General features: G+C 37.1%; 1 protein-coding gene across 3 annotated transcripts in view; it reads right to left on the bottom strand.

Moving 5' to 3' along the window:
- The window catches only part of THSD4 (thrombospondin type 1 domain containing 4), a 288,268-nt gene that overhangs the window by 193,967 nt on the left and 71,289 nt on the right, over positions 1-23,012 (bottom strand). For all 3 annotated transcript variants that reach the window (XM_071755032.1, XM_071755030.1, XM_071755031.1), the window contains one exon: positions 12,995-13,424. In XM_071755032.1, coding sequence (XP_071611133.1) covers positions 12,995-13,424 — 430 coding nt within the window. The remainder of the gene's footprint in view (positions 1-12,994; positions 13,425-23,012) is intronic.

Here is a 23,012-nt window from a genome sequence, read left to right as displayed (position 1 = left end):
AACACACCGTACTTCTCTTCATCACGTACCACTACAGCTTTCTTAAACTGAGCTTCTAGTACAGCTAAGACTGTAAAACGAAGAAACCACCCTACTTGGTTTTTAGCTTTTGGAAAACACTCAAAAAACACAGGTTTTATTTTTTAAATCTTTGACACTTTGGGTAATTACTGAAGTGTGGGCACAACACCAGCTAATTATCAGTCTGCCAGCAGATGTGCACTCACGCTGGATGCCTGCCTGCCATTAGCAAAGCTGCACTGAGATAATGCCCTTCTGGAAATGCATAAAATGGACTGGTTTGATCCTGAAACCTTCTCAAAGGCAATTAAAACATTGACTAACATTTTTGGCACTGCTTCATCCTTATGACCTAGAATAACTGGCAAACTGCAAGGCCCCATAACACTTCTGGATTCTCCAGGCTCAGGGATAATTCATAATTAATAATGTCAAAGTGCACCATAATATATATATTAAATTAAGTCCAAGTAATCTAGTTGTACTCTAGTTGTCAATCCTGCAGTGGTTTTATCTAATCATATTAATCTTTGGACATTCCAAAGAATAAACACAAGAAAAATTATTAAAATAGTTGTTTCTGAAACAGCAATCTGAATACACTTTTTTTCATTTTCAGAACGTATTCTTAGAAGTGGCATGTCCTTCCAATGTTTGCACTATATAAATTCTAATTCTTTACACAACAATCCACCATTTCTTCTGCTCTGAAACACTGCTGCTTTGTTCTTCTTGAGACCTATGGAGGCTCCATGTCCATATCTGAAAGCAGAATCTGGGGTCCTTCAAGCCTTAATTTTTCTACCAAGTTGTTTCTCTTAGTATTCCCAAGGACCACGCATGCCCATATCAGTGTTACTTAAAATCAAAGCAATCTACTTTTTCCTAGCTGAACAAACACTGAGAGAGAACACATCCATTTAAACTCCTGGGCATTCTTATTCTCCCACTAGCTCTAATTTTTAAAAATTGTAATAGAACATGAAGACAATTGTGTGCTAACTAAAAAATAAATAAGGTATATTTAATGTGTGGCACAAGCTATTAGGCAATTTTTTATTAAAATTGATGATTCTTAAAAAAAGAAAAAAAGAGCAAGAAACTGTAGAATGCAGAATTTTAAGAATTATATGAAGAACAGCTCTGCAGTAAAAATACTGCTAGCCAGCTGTAGTTACAGCCCATGCCTACAGACAGTACACCTCAAATGTCTGGCTTGACACAGAATGAAAAGTAACATCTGTGAATGCGGCGTATCTGGACAAGTTTATGAGCAACGAGCACCTGTATTGCCACAATCCTGGCACCTACCTGCCTGTTGCAATGAGATTAAGCTCAGTGATGACAATCACCATAAACTAATATCTTTCTTTACTAGATAGAGCAAGATTCTGAAGCAATGCAGGATTACTAAACAAGTAATACAGTCACAGCCTTTTTCTTATCCCTCACTGCTTTCAAAGCCTGTCACAGATGGAAGACCTCAAACATGTACATTATGCAGGATCATTCTATTTCTGCCTGAATCCTATTCACCTGGCAATGAGTTTGTGTTTGGGACAAGGAAGATGACCAACAGCAGAGCTGCACACCCAAGTGCCTGCCTTGCCAGAGGTACATGCTGACTCCCACTGCCATGGGAAAAGGGAACTGACAGCATCTTGCTCTGGAACTTAGGAACTATTTTTTCCATTAATTTTTCAGTTCTGTGGCAAGAAAGTCCTCTGAATTCACCTAGAAAATACTTTGAAGTGTTACTCAAACCTAAGCTTTATTAAATTTGCAATGTAACAGACAAATATAGCATTAATGCATAATGCAAGTGTGCATACTACTAGGTTTTTTAATTATTATTTCTGTAGCATTATACAGCTTAAAACAGAGTATGTCTAATAATGGGAAAGAAAGATAACCAAACATATGGAAGAAGTAGCACTTCTGCTTAACCTTTACAGGTTTGTGCCTTTTTTAAAAATTCTTAATGACAAATCCATCTGAGTACTTCGAAATAACTTATTTTATTTAAGATTTTCAACAACTTGTAAAAGATTCGAGCCCAGCTTTGATTTTAAATAAAATGTTAGTCACTCATCCATCCCACACAAAGCATTTACACTGATGTAATCTCCATGACTGGAAACATTTGATACTGCAAGCTTAGGAGGGGCTCACTTAAGAGCAATAGTAGGAAAATTAAGAGTACAGTTCCTCAGAAGAACCAAAAATGTGTCAAGAAATAAAATAAGCCATTTCTGTTTAGTGTTAAAATTTTACAGATGCTGTTCCAAAAAAAAAAAAAAACCTAAACCAATCAAAAATCCATTTTGAGAAGCAACAGTTCGTTTCTACAACATCTAAGTTCAACAATTAGAAAATAGAAGACAAATACTTAAAACAGACCATGCTGGAACAGAGAATCATCAGGTGTAAAGTGATACTCAACTATGCTATGGAAGGTGGAGCCATGTCAATTCACACCTGTCAATGACCTAGCCAGTTGACTGTTGCTGGTCTTTTATTTTTTTAATCCAGCAAAAGACCAGGTAACTATCAACTCATTCCAGAACCATTTTTTTCAATATATAGTTAAGATTTTACTTGCTCAGTTCCCTGAGCAAAGAAGTATTTCAATACAGAATTCATATATGGAGTTCATATAGGATATTCTTTCCATGATCCCCATCAAGCATCACATGCTTGGAATTTCCAACAGAAATCATAACTCCTTTGTGTTTTCAGCCTCAGCAGCAGGATCATTTTTCTACCTAAATATGCTGCATGAAAAAAAAAAAAAAAAAATCCACCAAATATAAGAACCCTTCCATTCAAATATCTATTTATAGAAACACTGCATAATGCTCAAGGTGCTTAAACTGCACATTGCCTCATTTAATGGGAAATCAATTAAAAGCTATTTCCATTTGACACAGCCTGGCTCAAAGTTGGAAGAACTCCTTAGCATGGAAGCTTTCAGCTCTGCTGCCAATTCAGTTCTTCTGTCTACATTGTAGACAGAAGAAAAATACAGTATGTTTGCATTGTCCTTCTGAAAAAAAATGTAAGGTTTGTGTACTAAGGATAGTTGATTTAATGTAAAAATTGTAATATTCATTGCACTAGAAAAATCAGTCACTCCAAAACTCTGTATGAAAGGCATCACCAATATCACCTTTGAGACCCCGAGACAAACTCACACTTGATGCAACTCCAGTGAAATCAAAAGACTTAAAACAAAGGTCATACATATAGTCCTTTTAGTTTGTAGAAAATGATGCCAAAGTGATAAAACATCTGCTCTAGGGGTTTTTTTAAGCAGTATTTTATTTCATTTTTAAAAACATTGTTCTTAGAGCAGCCTATCAGTTCTGGGGTACGATCTTTATATCATGCAGGTTTCACTACTTTTGTCTTTTATCCTACCAGCTTCATCAGCACATGGAAATAATCCTCTACCAGTTTTCTGTGTGAAAGCCCAATAAATTTAAATGGAAATTCAATTGCACGCATTCCATTTAAATGACTGACCTTTGTGTGGGAGAAGGGACTACCTGAATGGTTCCAGCAGAAGAACTGAAAATTTAGAGAGGTTTCTGATTTGAATTACCACAATATTCCACTTCTTAATTAAAAGTTCTTATTGGAGCAAATAATCACAATATTCTTGGGGAATGATCCCTAATTCTAAGTAACAACCAGACAACAGAAATGCTTATGCATTGGCACAGGAGACAGAAATGTAAAGGCACAACTGCAGAGATGTTGCCATAGCTAGGGTGAATTCTGGTAAGTCCATTGAGAGAACCCATTTTGGTTTTTCTGTTTGTTTGTTAAAAAGAGAGACTTACAATATGGAACAATTTTTTCCCACAAAAAGGGAACAATTTTAGAACACCACAAATGTAGCTTAAAAATTACTATTAGCTTGCAGAAGCCAAGTGTAACAGAGATTACACCATTATTCATATTTTAGAGTTCTTGTTTCCATCAAGAGTCAGTTTCTGATAAAGCACACTCTCACACAGATTCTGTAATATATTCTTTCTTCCTAGGTCATACTAATTTTTTTAAAAGGCACTTTACACTAACTAGCAGATATATTTATCAAGTTTTATAATGCTTTGGTATAGCTACAGCTGGTAGCACTGAACATTTACTTATGAGTTTGTCAAACTTTAAGCATTCAGCATAAATTTTCCATTTCTGGTATCTGTCAGTTTGGGTGTTTTTGTCTGTTTGTTTTTTTGTTTTTTTTTAATTGACACAATATTTAACACCTGAGAATAAGTATGAGGGAAAATAGGAAGGGAGAAGTGTTCTATTTCTTTCCCATGATTCAAATAGTCTGATTTTTTATTCTTTTTTTTTTTTTTTTTTCAAAACAAGTGCCTGTTTTATTTTAATGAGTGAAATGAAGTCATAAGGAAAAGTGGTTTTAGTTTGTTTTTTTGGTTAAGAATACATCCTCTGTCTTTTATATGGAAATCTACTCAAGTATAGCCAGTCTGTAAGAGTCTGAAAAAAATGCTGATAATCATACTTTGTACATGTTCCATCAAAACTTGTTAAAGTTTTGTAGCTGAACTACTAGGTCAAAGTGTGTTCCATGCCTGAGTCTAAAAGAGGCTGAATTTTCCAGCAATTATTGGTACATGCTCTGTATTAGGGGCAACTACTAGAAATCCAAAACAAGACATCTCTCCCGTCTGCTTTTGAATCCCTGAGCCTACTGCATGGTAAAAGCAAGGAAGCAGCCTAATAAAAATGCCTGTACCTAAACTCCAGTCCTTTCTCAGTCTGTGAACTGCTTTTGAACTGAAAACTTCTGGATCTGATTTGCAGATGAGCTGCCAAACTACAATTACAGTTATGGCCAATGCAAATTTTGCTGTGACTATTGTCAAGTAACAAATATGACACTGAACAAAGAAAAAAAAAAAAATCCAGTCCCCATTACTCAACACGGGGCATGAAATTACTGAACAGTTCTTTTAAACCTCATTCTTCCATATCTCAGCTCCCTTTCTTACAACTGATATTCATGCTGTCACACAGCAGCTTTGTGAATGTTAAATCAAACACTGCAGTAATAGTATCTACAACTATTCCTTACACAAGCCATTTTTCCTCCTCTTCTGCAAGGAACATTGTTAAGGCAGGGAGCCAAAAGCTGAATAATAATGAGAACAACACTGAGCAGTGTAACAACAATAATTAAGCCAATGATCTAGGCAGGGAATCTGGGGTAAAATGCTATATTATCAGGTGATTAAATAATTTTCTTAATGCACAAGAGTTACCGTGAGATTTTTCAGAAAAGTTGTACTAAAAGCTCTAAAACTTTGTAGGTTTGACTTTATCACATGAAGAGAGTCCTTTTAATGGCACTTTGCTGCTTAGGAGAAAACTACACCATCACAAAAAAATGTCACCCAAGAGTGATCCATACTGAGGTCTCAAAAGAACAGTTAAAATAACTACTATGATTTCTCTTTTTAACAAATGATTATGCAAACAGAAATACAGGTTAGGAAGTTACTGAATTTTGAAGCCCATATCCAGACAGTTTGCAGAAAGAGGCAGGGGATGTTTTCCTGGCTTATTACCCCTACAGATCTTCCATTGCCTCTTTAACATGGAGGTGACAGATTAAAAACCCCACAGGATTGCCTTTTATACAGCTCTAAGTCAAGAGTTTGAAGATAAACAACCTTACCAACCTAGCACTTAAAAGAAATTCTGTTTTATTAATTACACTTGCACATGTAATTAATCTCTAAATATGTAATATGCTGCCCACAGAGGTGTTACTTCTGGACAAACACACAGCACAGTTGATGAAGTACTAGCAAAGAGTAGACAGTGCACAACACTCCAATTTTTAAATTTTTTTTTTTAACATTACCACTCTTTCAAGTATTTCTGGGTTTTGTGTGGTTCTATATGCAGTTAGCTCTTAATGTACCATATACAAAAGCCTCGTTTAACTTTCCACAGGCCACGAAGTAAGAACTTCCATTTCTACCACTTCTGGGAAAGAGGGTTTGGACTCCCACCTTTCAAGACCACTCTGTGGTTAGGTAAAGGAACATATTCTTGATAGAGGTAATCTCACATTTACATTACCTAACTTTCTACACAAGTTTTAGCCATTTGTTGTTTTTGAGCTCTGCTTAAAAATCTAAAATTAAAAAACTCCATAAACTTAAAACCTCTAGCACTAGCATTGCAACAGAGCACTTCCCTTCAGCACACGTAGATTAATTTTGACAGCTTCTCCCCTGTACTTCTTTCTTCCTCCCCTCTCCTCAGTCAGTACAAGCAAGGATTTGGATTGCACTTGTAGGTAGTTTCACTCTAAGTTCCAGTATTCATGTAATTTACATTCTTTGCCTGCTATCTGACTTAACAATGCACCTTAAACTTGTTCACTGATATCAGCAGAACCAAGGTGATTTCCTAAAAAAAAGGGGGAAAACATTACTCCTTCTATGTACCAAAGCAGATGCTGACATCTGACACTAGGTGTTTTCTATACCTGTAAGTAATGGAAATAGTCAACAAATATTTATAAAAGTAACATTAAAAAAAAAAAATTAATTCAAGGGATTTCCCCTGATCAAAGTTCCTAAACATCTGGAGCTTCCTCTGCTTCAAAAACCTGGATTCAATTAAACTAACTTTTGAATAAAAGTAAATTTCTTGTTCAAATTATAGGAGTGTTGAATTGCTACACACCAGAATTTCTGGCAAAGAATTTTGCCAATATGAATTCACAAAAAGAAACAAAGACAAATTGGAATGCCATAAATATTTTCCATTACATTTGACTACATTGATAAATCACAACTTCTCCAATTTACAGTACCCTATAAAACAAATCTACAAATATGTCAGAAATGCAACTGTTTAGTTGCAGCTCCAAAGTCACAATTTTCATTGATTCAATTGTTTAAAACTTGGCACAGTAGTTGTGTTTGAACAATAACCGGGCAATGCATCTAAATCACCCTGCAGTCATGTTTTATTGTGGAACAAAAAAATCCACTTCATTTCAAGAAGCATGAAGCCTACACGAAACCTACCATTCGTAGTTCACCACAAAGTTAGGATGCAAAATGTTTTAGACAACTGCCAGGCATGTTGGTTTTGATTTTCAGGCATTTAAATGAGTAAGATTTTTCTGTCACATTATTACCACAGCAGTCTTCAGCTACTCTTAGACATAAATTGACTTGATTTCAGTCAATATATAGACATCTCCAACTTCCCCATGCAAGCCACTTAGCAGGCTCAGAACTTAAAAACAAACCTTAGAGTAGAAAAATGAAGCCCAATGCTTCCTGCAGTAGTGTAGAACACTGAAACACTGAGGTGCTGCTGTTAACCACACCTTCTGAAGTACTGCTGCAAACTAAAAAGCAAGAAAATGTATATATTGGGAAGTTGACAGAGTCACTGGAAAATTCACCTCCCAGGGTGCTCAAACAAAACCCCAAACATACTAATGGCACTAAATGTAGACAAATGGGTTGACTCCTATGCTAAAATATGAAAACTGTCTACCACGTATAGAAACCAAGAACAGACAAGAATTCCCTAAGATATTTAGAAGCAATAGCATCAAATACAATAAATAAGTTGAAAACTTAAATTGAATGCCACAACGTTCAGACATTTTTACAAGAGGAGGCATTTTCAGAGAGGGAGATATTTTTTAACCATGGTACATTGTCCTGAGCTATATTCATAATGGTTGGAGATACTTCACACTGGATGTGGAATTCTGTATGGCCATTGCTTCAAAAGCAGTACTATTGCCTATGGAACAAATACAATCACTGCAGTTTTTCCAAATTTATGGTGCTAATACCACATCTTCTTTCATAACATTACCATAATATAACTGGTTTTGGCCTATGTTTTTCTAGTTCTTGTTTTTCTTGTCTTGGGACAACAGGGCACTAGAGCACGACTCTCAGATTCCCGGATGCTAAAATAGTTGAAAATAACTTAGATTTATTAATCAAACTAAGTAAACAAATTTTCTACTAAAAATCATAAGGCTCTAAACATCAACATTTTCTGATTTGTGATTTTGGCCTTAATATAAACATTTTATGTAACTATGTATAACTATGTAACTATGTATTAACATTTTAAGTAACTAACCTAGAATTAATTAGTTTGTGCAAAGCAGCTAATTTTGTGTTCTGTTACTGCCACAAGTAAAAAGCAAACTTGTGGAAGAAAGTGTTTGAGAGAGCTTCTAAAGTTACCCCAGCACATTTTTCCTAGTGATTTAAGGCAGACAGTTTCCCATAATTTTTAAAGTTGGAATAAGATAATAAGTTGTAATAATGTCATAGTGCAAAACATTTTCTAATACAATGCTCTCAGTTATTGATGGGATGTCATGCATCCACAGTGCAGAGATACAGAGGAAACAACTGTGGTCCAAAAGCTTTAACAAAGATGTCTCTGTATGGCTTTTTGGTACACAAGGGACAAGTGATCAAACTCTGTAGGCCATTTTGCAAGTGGTATCACCCTGCCAGTGCCTGGTAAGTTAAATCCGTATTAGTGACAACACATTCTGAATTAACATTTATAAAATTCTGCTGCAAAAGAGTCAAAGAAACCATAGTACAACCCAAAGTAATGTAAACTTTTAATAAGTTTCCTATACACCCACGGAATGTCAGGCTACCAAACGTACATACAATCCCACAGTGTTTGGAGGGAAAATTCCTCACATAAAGTCAAGGTTAAACTTCCTCAGGAAAATATATGTCATCATAACCCCACTCTGCCACTTATGTCAAACACCTACTCTATACAAATCTCAAAACGAGAATAAATAAACCACACAGTAGCTCTTTGGGAATAAGAAGGGACTTTTCAGGTTTGCTTTCTTTTTTCTTTTCTTTTTTTTTTTTTAAATGTTCTTTTTAAGTACATATAGTCTTCTATTTGTCTTTACCTCAATATCTGAGCATCACAACTCAGTATGTACAGAGTGCATACACTTCTTGAAGCACCCCAAATCACATCTGCTAAGTCCTGTGTGGGAATTACACTTTCTGTTTCATAAAAAATTAATCATTTCCACTTCTACTTTTGTTAAAACTTGAAACATTTGAAATGCTTCATTTCTATAAAGTGGAAAACATTAAAAAATGCCTGGGCAAAATGCCAGTAAGCTGGTGAAATGGTCCAAGATCCCAGGTGCCAAGAGGGCCTGCCAATGCCTACCTATGTGCTTAGGTGACAGAAAAGCACATCACTTTTTAATGGACTCAACACATTCCTGTAGAATATTTCAGCTCTATTTAATTAGGTTCTGCATCTGAAAAAGCCTTCCAAAGAAATAGTTTTAACTCACACCTGTCAAAATTAGTATGATCATCATTAATATTCTTTAGGAAATGAAATACTAATTTATCCCATCATGATAGAGCCAGAAACTGGCCCCAACCATTGTACCTCACCTCATCTCTTTAACTGCAAAACCTATTTGCACTTCAAAATTGTATTTTCAGATACTTTTCATTCTCTGCTAAGGTGCCATTCTCAAGCACTCTGCACACAGGGCACAGATTCAAGTAGAGAATTCTTATTTCAGAACCAAAAGCTGTGTTTTCCATAGCTGTGCTACCCAGACAATAGTATGCATAGCTGAAGAGTCAGCATAAGAAAGTAAAAATAATCATGATTTTATAATCCTTTCTAGATATACTTCTCCAAATTACAACTGACTTATTGCTAAGTAGAAGTCACGTAAAATACTGGGAAAGGCAATGTGGTCTAACTGGAAACATGACAGTAATTCACATGAACCAGTGGCCTCAGTAGCAACTGAGTGAAACTGGACAAGCACAGAAAAGGTCCATCCATAAACATCTCACTAAGCTCTCAGCAGTCAGTCTTTCATATATTTTAGTCCTTCATATATTTATTATTGACACAGACATACTAAGAATTACTGGATTTACGAATACAATTCACTGTATGTCTTACAAAAAATAAAAAAGCTAAACTGACTTTTAAAAAGGGCACAAATTTGCAAAACAAGCAGGGTTGAATGTCCAGAACCCTGCAAGTTTCATTATGTGCACAGCCCAAGCAACCCTGAGCCTGAAGTTGATTCACAAATATATTCTCACATATTCAGATACCCAGGAAGAGCCAGTGGCTTGGCAATGCTTGAGGCAATCAATAAAAAAAAGTGCTCAGTTACCAAATGTTCCATTTGAGTTTCTTCCTTTGTTCTGATGACCAATAACACTAAGGAGTGAGGATTCAAATTCTAGCTCCCTCACGTGCATGTATAACTCTCTTTACTATCAGGTCAAGTACAGGTTTGATCAGCACTGCCCCTTTTTGGATGAATACAGAACACCTTTTAGGAATCTTACTGTATTGCAAATAGCTTATGGTTTCAGTAAGGTTTGTCAGTACTGTTGGTGTGTCAAGGACAGATGTTTATTGCCTGAAGGAGGTGCAGGCAGCTGTATATTCCAAGGGGAGCATACACAAAGCCTGCATGCAAGGTGCTGAAGAGAGGAAGCCACTTGTACAGTAAGAAAGTAGATTTAATGACCTGCAAAAACACTTGAACAAACACAAGCATTTCCGAGGTTCTCCCTAACCAAAACCCACAACTTTAACTTTTATGAATCAAGCTGTCAGTCATGCAAAATAAGTTCAGCTATTAATGAAAAAAACAATAAATGTACAATAATGAGGAAATGACCTAATGGACCAAGGCAGATTGACTTCATTTGTTATTAATTAACTGCCCTTAGGACAAACTGTAGAGGGAGGGGCTAAACACCAAGATAACTTAACAGAATAGTTTTCCTCTCCATAAATGAGATTTTAATTTTCAGTATGCTGCAGGAAGAACTAAAAAAGGGAAAAGAAAAAGATACTGTTCTCTGCATGCTGGCAAAATCACTGGTATATGTCACTGTCGATAAATTAAATTAAAGCCCATGTGCAGAAGCTTTTAATCAGGAAGAACAAGCAAACAAAGTGAAACACTATTGGCCTTGTTTTGCTCTCATCCTGGCCTTTATGCTAAAACTGTTCTTAGCAAATTCTTTTTATAATTATATTAATTATTACATTCAAGGGAGAAAAATAACCCTGAATAGCAATTACAGAATGTAGCAGAAATGTTACCAAATAAAGAACAGCACTATGCAGAGTTCCATGCCTAGGAGAAGCTGCATCATCTACAATTTCTCTTTTAAAAAGTCTATTAAAAGTTTACTAGAAGTGTCCTGTTACATAAATTATTATTTCTTTAAAACTGCATTTATCCATGCAACAATGGCAAAGATTTAGCAGCAGTGCTCATTTTTTCCCCTCTTTATCTATTGAAGTCTTCTGTTTAAGCAAAATTTTCTTGAAATTTATATGAAAATATTTTCATTCCTGTTCCCCTTCGACCAAAAGAAATTTGCCAGTGGCCAGACCACTCATCATTCTGACCTGCATGACTTGCCACTGTCTAATCCACAAGTTCACATCCCTCTTCTCATTCTCAGCAAGTTTCCCTTACAAACCTTCCTTCTCCATCACCTTGGCCATCTGGGATTGCTTCCTTCTTCCACCTAAAATTTAACTTTCTCACCCCTTGCTCTCTGAGAAGATAACTTTCCTGGAAACAATTTTGTTACATTTCTTATGTCAGGCAGAGTACTATCCAACTTTCAGCCTTGATGTATTAAGGGATGAAATAAAGACTGGGACATCTGTGTATTGCTTGGACACCAATGAGCAAATTTGGCACAGAAAACTTTCCAAATTAATGCCCATGCACTAAGTTAATTTCTCATTTCCTTCCAAAAAAGAAACTGATTTTCAAAGGAGTGATTTATACCAGAGACTATTCTCAGAGGCTCAAACTGGCCCTTTCATGTTTTCCACTTCAGACAAATTGACAAAAACTTTCTTGACATTCGTTCTCTTCAATCAACTGCTCTAGTCTTGATCAATGAACTTTATTCATAAATAAAGCAAATGCAATAACTGCTACACCAAGAAGCAAAAAGAGCAGTTATCTCACTTGCTTAGGTTGTGGTTTTGTTAACTTGATCAAAAGTTCATCTGCTGCAACTCCTCTATGCAGTCTCCACTAAACAAAACAGGATTTGTAAGAGGCAGAAGAATCAGATGTGCACCCACCCAGAAAGACACAGCTTGCTGTGTCCACCTATTGAGACCACTCTGAAGATTCTGCTCCAAGTATCTGAATACCAGCTTCTTCAAGTTTGCAACATTAGGTTACATTAGTAGCCCACAAATGTTAGGAAGAAATACTCCAGAAAACATTAAAATAACACAGCCAGAAACTAAAAATTTTAGCAGGACAACAATTTCTTGTGGGGAGGAACAGCAAAACCTTGCTAGCCTCCCACATACAATGGGAAGCTGCCCCTAAGCATGGAGCTACACCCAGCCAAACATTCTTGAATGAAGTAATAGCAGAGTGAGTTTTATTCAAAAATTAACACAGAACAGATTTTCTCCCCAATAAACTAGGAAGCCAAAATCAAATGATGTAGAGCTTGAATGCTGGTAAAAGTATCATCTTTCGCAGAACACAGAGGGCACAATGGAAAGATACAGCAGTCATCTAGGCTACTGAGTGCTATTCCAGTTTTCTATTTCCTACATTGAAAAATTTTAAATTTGCCTGTGACTCAATTTTTCTTTGTATCAAATTAGAATTTTATGTATTGGTAGGTTCCATGGCTGCTTAAAACACAGTACAGTATTAGGTAAGTATAATAATATGCATATACTTTCAATATTTCCCAAGATAGTTATAAAAGAAGTTCCCAAAAAGTTTCATTAAATCAATAAAAAAAATGTCCAATTTGTTTTCTTCACAATATGAATATTTAGCATACTGGGGAAAACCAACAGCTATCCAACAAATTAAATATAGGAAAACCAGACTTACATTTGTGTTGCAGAGTTTATATTGCTTGTAGGTGCCAATGCACACGATTGCTGCAGCCCTTTGAGGCTGGGGCTGACCCTGGAGTGCTTGGTGTGATGCAGACCCGTGATGGTTTGAGTCACTGCTGAGAAACAGGCTTTCAGATACTGGAAATGAAGGTGACTGATAAACTGAGGGTCCCAGGACTTGATGTCCAGCCTGAGGCCCACTTTCTTCTTGATAAAGATTCCCATGTTGAAGTGAAGGACTAGCTGGCTGGTTGTAAGTGTTCATGATACTTGGACTCTGATGAAACACGTGGTTCCTTGATGATTGTCGTTGCCTACGAAGTTTCTGAGGCTGCTGACCAGTATCAGTTTGTAAAGGTAAAATGTATGGTACCTTTCCATAGCCATACTTTCCTGGACCTATAGGATTTCTGTTTCTGCTTCTAAAAACAGAGAGAGGAAAAAAAAAACCAAAACAAAAAAAAAAAACCAAACAGTTACCAAATTTATAAGTTCACAGTTAAATACTTACATGACTTATTTGTCAAAGTTATTAACTACAAAGCAACATATAACAAGAAATTTCAGTCTATTTTACAGAAAATATGGATAAATTGTAATCTTGCTTGGTATATTAGCAATCTCTGACAAAGTCTACTGGTTAAAACAAATCCTGGGTCCTATTTGGCTGAGAGTCACATAGGAAGTCACCTGGTGTCAACTAGCAAAGGCAAATGGTTAGGTATGGTATAAAGGAGCTGTTTGGGAGGAGGTGGTGTTTGTAGGTTGTTAATCCCTAGGACTCTCCTTTAAAATGGAAATTCAGAAACTCAAAGCTGTTTTCATAAAGTTCACAACCATGTTTCTGAAGAACTTGAGATACTTAACGGCAGGAAATCCCTACTGTGGATTTGAGCAATGACAGAAGAAAATTTGAATTCAGTATGGCTAAGATCATTACAAGTTTTGTATCTATTTACAAGGCCTCCTGTGATTCTGCTTCATTTGCTACTTAAGAAATAAAAATGGAAACAAAAAAAGGATAAGGAATATCAAAATAGTAGTAAAAGACCTCTGGAAAACATTACAAATACAGGAAAATGTTCTTATTATGATACAGAGCTAATGCTTTATCCTTTTGCCATCAGATTTACTCTTTCCTTTTAATATGCAATGTGTGGATTAGCAATGCATTTAATTAATAAGTCATGGCCCTCCAATTTGTGCTGTCACAACAAAAGCACATTTTTCACTGTACCATACTAAAACATTACATAAGAGCCTCACAGCTTCCAGCACTAATCACAGAAGTTTCAGGTCTGCCCTCCTGTGCATAGATCTCTTCTCACTCAGAGAAAGTCCCACATATTTTGGGACATATTACACCTGTATCAGCACTCTCAAACAACTGGTAATACCTGGAGGGTACTTCTGCCTTCTGCACACTCACAGCAACACACTGGACTCAGTTCTAGAAACTCAGCTACAAATCAGAAGTGAAAATCATAAAAGGAATAATACCACATCTGGGCCATAAAGTTCAAGAGGGTTAATCTGGAATTTTATCTGCAAGCAATAGGACCATTTGCATTTGCTTTTCTTGTCATCCTGTACAGCTCAACATCACATCAGGTCTTGATTTTCAATGCTGCAGTCTGAAGGATAAGTTGGAAAAAAAATTTTCTTCCAGCTCAGATAAATGTGTGAATGCAGCTTTGGGTGGCATTTGCAGCTCAGGAAGGGAGACACCATTAAAAGATAGTAATTTTTCTTCTGTCCATAAAATGCATTTCTATCTTTTAATGTATATAAAATGGACTTGAACTGCAGTGATAACTGGAGCTTGTAAACCGACCTACTTATTTTGTAGAAACTGAAATGTTACAGATGTCAGACAGTAACCAGCTTCAAGAGGTTTTCATATGGGTTTGGTTTTTCTGTGCTTGTTTTCTTCCTAAGTCTCATATTCCCTCAAGACCCTTGTTACATGGGAACCCTGGAAATCAGTTACTTAACATTCTAGCTTTACAGCTATGTAGGGCTTTTAATCAATCTTCCTGGCTCAAGGATGTGTGAACATGAGTGTTGATTTACCCTGGCAGATAAGCAACCAGCACTCTAGAGCTGTTTATACCAGTTAATCTGCTCTGTGACACTGATGGTCATAGCTGAGGTAGGGTTTTGGTAGTCAGAGCAGAGCAAAGTACTACAACGTTTTTTTGGAATTAAGAGAGGAAAAAAAATAGCTTCCTATAAGTGGAGAGGTGAGAAAAGAAATAATATAAATGGGAATTGTTTCAGAAGTTGGGACTAAAACCAACTTGATTTACATGTGTTTTGCATTGTGTTTTTCTCTTTAATTGGCAAATCAATTTATTCTCCCTGTATTGCTGCTATTTTTAATGTCTTCATTTCTGAGCAAAAGCAAAACAAACACATGAAAAATCTTTCTTGAGATTTCTAGTCACATGTTCTGAAAACACTTTGGTACCACAGTTCTCATGAAGCACCTTAGATTTTAGAGCAAATTGATTCCTTTCAGAAAACAGGTATAACTCCTTATTTTTACTTGCTCTGATCTCTAATTATTCTTACAGACAGTGGTTTTCTTCTCAAGCTGACCTCACAAAATTTGAAATGTCTGAGATACGAACCTCAGTTCTGGGTCATGCATCAGAACCAAAAAGGACTGGAGGACATGCAAAGAAATAGTGACATGAACTAGGACGACTCAGCCTGGAAAGACAATGGAATGGGCACATAGTAGCCTTAAACACAGAATCGCTACTCTCTGAACTCAAGAACCATGTTTGAAAGCAGAAAGTGTCCAAAGGCTGCTGGAATCTCATCGGATTATTTGTAAAAAGCCAGACTTCTTTCTTGTGAAGTTGTCAATTGCTGCATAGAACAGCAGTGTGTACAAAGGGACAACACAACATTCTTACTGTTACTACTTACTGTTAATTCCTGCCTCATCTTATCATAGAATCATAGAATTGGCTGGGTTGGAAGGAACCTCAGAGATCATCAAGTCCAACCCTTGATCCAGTCCCGCTACAGTTCCCAGCCCATGGCACTGAGTGCCACATCCAGGCTCTTTTGAAATATCTCCAGGGATGGAGAATCCACCCCTTCCCTGGGCAGCCCATTCCAATGTCTGATCACCCTCTCCCTAAAGAAATTCTTTCTAATGTCCAACCTAAACCTCCCCTGGCACAACTTGAGACCTCTTGTGCCCTCTTGTCTTGCTGAGAGTTGCCTGGGAAAAGAGCCCAACCCCCCCCTGGCTCCAACCTCCTTTCAGGGAGTTGTAGAGAGTGATGAGGTCTCCCCTGAGTCTCCTCTTCTCCAGCCTCAACACCCCCAGCTCCCTCAGCCTCTCCTCATAGCATCTGTGCTCCAGTCCCTTCACCAGCCCAGTTGCCTCCTTTGGACCTGCTCCAGCCCCTCAATCTCCTTCCTGAGCTGAGGGGCCCAGAACTGGACACGGTACTCGAGGTGTGGCCTCACCAGAGCTGAGTACAGGGGCAGAATCCCTTCCCTGGACCTGCTGGCCACGCTGTTCCTGATACAGGCCAGGATGCCATTGGCCTTCTTGGCTACCTGGGCACACTGCTGGCTCATGTTCAGCTTCCTGTCAATCCAGACTCCCAGGTCCCTCTCTGTCTGGCTGCTCTCCAGCCACTCTGTGCCCAGCCTGGAGCTCCCCATGGGGTTGTTGTGGCCAAAGTGCAGGACCCAGCACTTGGCCTTGTTGAACCTCATCCCGTTGGGATCAGCCCAACTCTCCAGTCTGTCCAGGTCCCTCTGATAAGAAAACTGCAAGAAAAGCAATGAGCACTTCTTGACTTCTTTTACACTATAACTTGAAAGTGTTTCTGGAGTCCCCACTGATGAATAAATCAGGTACCATTTCTGGTAACCTGCATTTCTAGCACCCTTACAATGATGTGCCTGTGGCTGCATCAAGGCTCATCATCAGAGAGCACACTCCTTTGCCTCTTAACAGGTAGGGACAGAAGAATCCATCACATTGTTGTGCAGCACTGCAAACAAGTTTGTTTGCTCAGGTTGTGCAGTAATAATAACTTGGAATTTTTATGGGAACACACTTCCTCAGAAATGGAAAGTTAACTTTTTCTAGCACTGAACAGTTAGATTTCTTTCAACATAAACACTGCTGGAAACAATGTAACACAAAAATTCTAATTATTAACAACTTTACCAGTGTCCCTGCATTCATTTAAACCAGTATTGGTTTAAATTAACCAATTAACCAATATTGCCTGTACTGAAACTGTCTGTTTTGCCTTAAAGCATCTTTCACTCCCCTTTTCAGCTGAATCAACTATGACTGCATGAGGAGAATAGTCATGCTAATTTTCCATTGACTGTAAATTAATGTTCATAGTGGGAAATTTAATAGGTGTGTCAAGTGTACTTCTTTCTCAGGGTGCCTACTGTCCTTAGGAGTGCAGACACAACTTAGGACTGGAGACAGCTATGTTCATATCCTACATCTGTTTCATTTAGAGAAAAGTTCCTCTTCCCAGGCCACTCAGAATCAAGTAGAGAAACAACATACTCCTAGGTTTCTCATATGCTAGGCCAGTTAATTTTATAGAAGAACTTTTGGCTGCATATCTTTCTATGAGGCAGATTTCTTCCTACTCACACTAATGAAACTATTTTATATAAACCAAGCCTTTTATTCAATCGTTTCTAATAAAAAGATAATAATCAACAATTCTCAATGTTACTTCGCATAGAGAAAGGTCCTAAATATGCTCTCAAGAATTAGAAGCCACAGAAAGGAAGGAGAACCAAAAGACAAGTATAAGTAAATCTCAGCAGCTCCATCACCTGCTAGGCTCCCTGGCTTAACTACCTAGTATCAAATAATCACTGAATAATAAAAAGTTGTTCAGTTCATTGCTGGATTGAAGAAGAAAAAGAGGGAATAAAGAGAGGGAAAGAAGTACACAGCAATATTTGCAGTCACTTAAATTGAAAACTGCATGTACCACAGACAAGCAAAGATGTAATAAATGCTACCAAGAACAGAGTTATCATATAAAGGTGAAATACTGCTTAACAGAAAAATGTACCTTGAGAAGCAAGCAGCCAAATTCAGTGCTCCATGTGTAGACCATAACCAATAGACATCTCTGCTCTATTATATTCATATCAAATAGATGGGTAATAGCTGCTTAATGCAAATCTGGCAATCTTTTTTGGGGGGTATAATTAAATATACACACCTCCCTAACTGTTCAGACAAATCTGTTTAGTCCTTTGATAACAAAAATGATGGGCCTCTTTAAACTTAAGAGGACCTAAATATATTCTTGAATTCAAAATTCAGGATTGTAGCAAGCATTTAAAAATAATTCCTGGTCGGTATTCTTACAGGTCTTGTGTGTACATACGCCTTGGTAAGCAAATAACTGCATTATCACTGCCTCATAGTTGATGCTAAGAACAATGCTTTGAACCTAAAGTGTTCTTGAGATTCACTAAGGATGAAGTACTTTCGGAGCTGGTGGGCTTTTTATATTGAATCAAAAACCCTCTTTGAACCAAAGATCTGTAGCATACTTATTATACACAAGTAAGATTACAAATTTCCTGGGTCTCCACCTGTTAAGTGCTCTTTGCTAAGCTTCTCTCAGACTTACTTTTTACATTTTTTCTTTTTCATCACTTCCTTTCTTCTTACAGTTCTCCCACCATTCTCTAAACAGAGATTTCTTGGCTGACTTCCAGATGAAGCATAACTCATTTTCTTTCTCTTCTGATGTCAGACAGAATAAAGAATGTATTTTACATGTGCTCTGCAGCATTTCATCCATCTTATCTCCTAGTATCAAAATACTTCTTCTCTAGTAAATGAAAAACTGCAAGGTCGAACATTAGCAAAACCCCTCATTTCTGACACTACAGAAGATTCATTGTCCTATGGATGCAATGTTTTCTTAACATGAACTCCAAGTAACTGCCAATATCTCTCATTTTCCATTCCCAACCTTTCACTCTGTGTCTCAAGGGGTAATGCTGTTTTGGGAAGGCAAGAACCTTCAGACACCAGTTTCACCAGGGATGAGGAAGAAAAACTGCACAAGAATTGAAAGCTTCGTAGTATTTTTTTCAAATTTTTTTCTTGCCTATTGGCTAAAATTGTTCTGCAAGCAGAGAAAGCAGTGTTCTTCCCTGTATGCCCAGCCATAACAATTGCTGTAATGAAAGATGACAATCTCATCACAGAGTATTTGAATAGATAGGAAAACAAAACTTAGCATTTTTCATTTTGGTTGAGTTTAGAGCTTTTTTTCTAAATCTTCAGAGGTTTGCTTTACCAGGAATCCTGTCCTGAATTAAGAAATCTGTCCTCTAGCATGCTAAGGAAACTTATCAGACTCTGTTCTAACTGCACATGCAGCCTGATGGTGCTCTCGGTGCCCAGCATTCTTCAGGCTCTTGCCTGTTCTTCTCCCTTGGGAATTAAGCAGCTGCCTATAATCTAACCCCTGAAGTGTTGTTCATTGTACTTTTGTCCTATCAAGACACCAATCAGACCACAGCTAGCATCTACACAAGCTGAAATTAATAGTGATCTGTCATCAGGAATAGAGGTTTTATGAGCAAGGTGACAGGCGGAGAAAATACAGAAGAGCACAAATATGTTTTATAAGCCCTGGAACCTCCTCCATCATTCAAAACTGTAGTTGGTCTGCAATTGTCCTAGTCAACCATTTGATTTCCAGCCCTCTAGCTGCTTTTACTTTTCTTTCACATTTTATATATTCCTAGGCCCACAGTTAACAAGGTTTACATTAAAAAGACTGTCAATTATGTACTTTTTGCCCCCTTTTCTTAAGCTTAAGTCAGAAAATAAACTGTCATATCCTGGTCGCAACTGTTACCAAGTTATACATAACAACATTCTAGCTGCTTCTTTCATAAGTATAATTTTTAACAAAAATGAATGGTTTACAGGTTCTGAAAATATATTTTTTTTCCTGCTCAAAAGGGAGAGCTCTCAACAGTTGGCTCACACCAGAAGCCAGTATGTATTGCCTCTCAGTACTGCACCAGAGCCTTGTGCAGCTCTGCATTCCACATACTCACTTTTCACCAGCTCTAAATCAATCTGGAGAAAATCACTTAAACATGAATGAAAGAAGGGAGCCCTTTGACTCTGTTTTATGTTATGAAAATGCAAGCTTATCTGCTCACTGACCTGGAAAATAGCTCTAAAGTAGCGTGCATTTATCTTCGTCAAATGTTAGGTCACAAGAGAGTTAAACCACCTCTTTTGAGAGTGTATCACAAATTGGAAAGAGAAGCCATCATCACAAACTTCTTTTGCCACATTATAGCATATTATTCACACTTCATCAGCACATTTCACTGCAATTAAATCGGTTTAGGCATTCACTTCATTTTGCCAGTTTCCATTATCAAGGTTACTAAAACAATGGAACTGGCTACTTTGGTTTACATTTCTGGTAACTTTATGTGGCAACTGTGCCATGATTTGTGGATATCTGCTACTCCCCATGTAACTTCTATGCATATGAGTATTAATTCTGTTATGAGCATATTTGACCTAAAAATTTCAACTGCTAGAACACAGACAAGCCAACCATACCTAAAAAGTCTATCTTCTGCAGGAAAACACATATACCACAATGGCAAATCCTTCTGTCATTTCTGTGTTCTATTAGGGGCAAAAATATTTACATTTTTCTGACAGAGTAGAATTAATTAATATGGTCACAAAGTAAATTGCCTCTTGGGAACAAGTTTAATAGAATGGATAATAATGGATAACAAATGTGAACTATGTTAAATTAAATTTTCCATTCTCAGAGATCAACACTAATACCCTAGTCTATAGTTATAATATGCCCAGTACGACTTAAAGCAAACCTGGCTTTTGCTATCTCCCAACAAGTGCTATATATATATTTAACCTCATTTATGGTATTTTCAACACTGAGATAGGATTCCAGAATCTGAACCCAAATACTACAGTCCTCTTTTTCCACGAGTTGAACAATGCCTCTGAGGATCCCAGGAAATTTATTTACAAGTCTACAAGTTAGTTTCATATTTAAAGTTTGACTGAATAATATAAGCATACAGTTGGCAGGTAAAACAGTGGAATTTCAATACTAGTAACCACATAACTGTTGAGATGCATTACAGCTGTGACAGGAGCTTTGTTGTGTTTCTACCCCTTACTAAGTCAGTAAGATAAGATGTCCTGTCACAAATCGGACTGAATTCTAGCAATGTTCTGACTTCCCTCCTCCAGTCAACCCCCTTCAGGAGGGGCTCATGTTAGGCTTTTATTTCTGATGCTCAGTAGCATGCTTTTAGTCTGCTATTTAGTAGCAGAACACAGAACAACACAGCACAAAGTCAACCTGAGAGAAAAACCACACCACCTAGCTATTAATTTTGCTAGGAAATGCTTCACATGGTATTTATTGCTATTAAAATAGCTTTGGAATTTTCTTCAGAAGGAAAATAAACATCTCTCCCATATGGCTTTAGATCTCCCAAATGTTACCAAAAATAATTATTTGATTACTACTACTGATCTTATTTTTTTCTGGAAAATTTATCTGCAGAAAAGATCAAATACTTCTCCCTCTGTCCTTCCCCTGGCACACACAGCAACCCCCAATAAGCTTTTATAAGCATATTGGTCTTGGGGTAAAATACATTATATTTTCATTCTCTTAGAGAAGTAATGAGAAGAGGGATAGCTAAGTTTCATGGGCTTCATTCAAAATATTAAGAAAAGCAAACACTCATGCCAATTCATATAAACCCTCAAAACCTGAGAAAATAATACATTCTTGAACCTGGAAGCCCAGCAATCACACATTTATCCACCTCTAGGAAATGGAACTGACTAGAAAAGGTCACACAAGTTACAGAAGAACATGCAGCTAACTATGCTTAAAATGGTCGAGGAAATAACAACTGAACAGCCCTTTCAAAGGTTAATTGTAGGTCTGCCAGCTGAGTGATCTACATTAGCCTGGTCAAAGCACCTGTGAGAAGGAGCAAAAGAAATACTTTCAGAAAGGAAATTCTATTTTGATATTAAGCATTATTTTTTTCCTTTACATTGCTCACAGGCCTAGTATGCAAACTGCCCCTATACAGAACTCAAAGCAACAGAGCAGACTCTAAGATCAACTGCTGGCAGCAGAATAAAGACCACAAAGCTATAGCAGTGTGAAAAGTTGATTATTTTTGGATTATTTCCTTAGTGCAAACCCTTTCTCTCATTCCTCTTCCAAGTAGAAAAAGAGCTTTGGGGAAGCCCTTTCCTTAATAATATATTTCTTTAAGCTTGCACTGTTTATTCAAGTCTGCTTTACTTATTTCATTATTCTGGTGATAGATGTAATTTTTTTCTCATAAAAGCCCCATACAAAGTATGTGTAGTCCTTACAGATGTGGGCAGTTTTGCCTCTCCAGCACAATTTTTCACTTGTAGAGAAAGTGAAGGTGGCAGTTGCAGTATACGAATGCTCAGCACATGTATATAAAATTGCAGTTTTGTCTTCTCTATCACTAAAACAGAGAACTGCAAATATAACATTTAAGAAGTATGAAAATCTAGTCCATGACTGATATTTCCTCTCAAGATGTGTTTTCCATCTTAAAGCATGTTATCTTTTTGCATGCCCTTATTACTTTTCCATATGTGCCTGTCTATAAAGATCCAATGCTCTGATATTTCTTCACTATCTCCTCACTCCTCTCTGTTCTTCCTGTATGATATGTTCTGTGCATTTCATCTAGCTGAAATTAAAAAAGAAAAAAGAGCAGTGCTAATGAGAACTCAGCTCTTCAAAGCTGAGAAGAGCTTCCTTCCTTTGCCAACAGGCAACCCAGAGAACCATCAGCTTTCTTTTTTTTCCATACTCATCCCAGTGACTGAGTATAATTTCCCAGCTCATTTCAAGTTCACAAGAACTCCACTATGACAAAAAGTGGAGCACTTA

The sequence above is a fragment of the Heliangelus exortis genome, chromosome 11 (genome assembly GCF_036169615.1).
Source record: "Heliangelus exortis chromosome 11, bHelExo1.hap1, whole genome shotgun sequence".
NCBI lineage: Eukaryota > Metazoa > Chordata > Aves > Apodiformes > Trochilidae > Heliangelus > Heliangelus exortis.
This window is presented reverse-complemented; position numbering and strand designations above follow the sequence as displayed.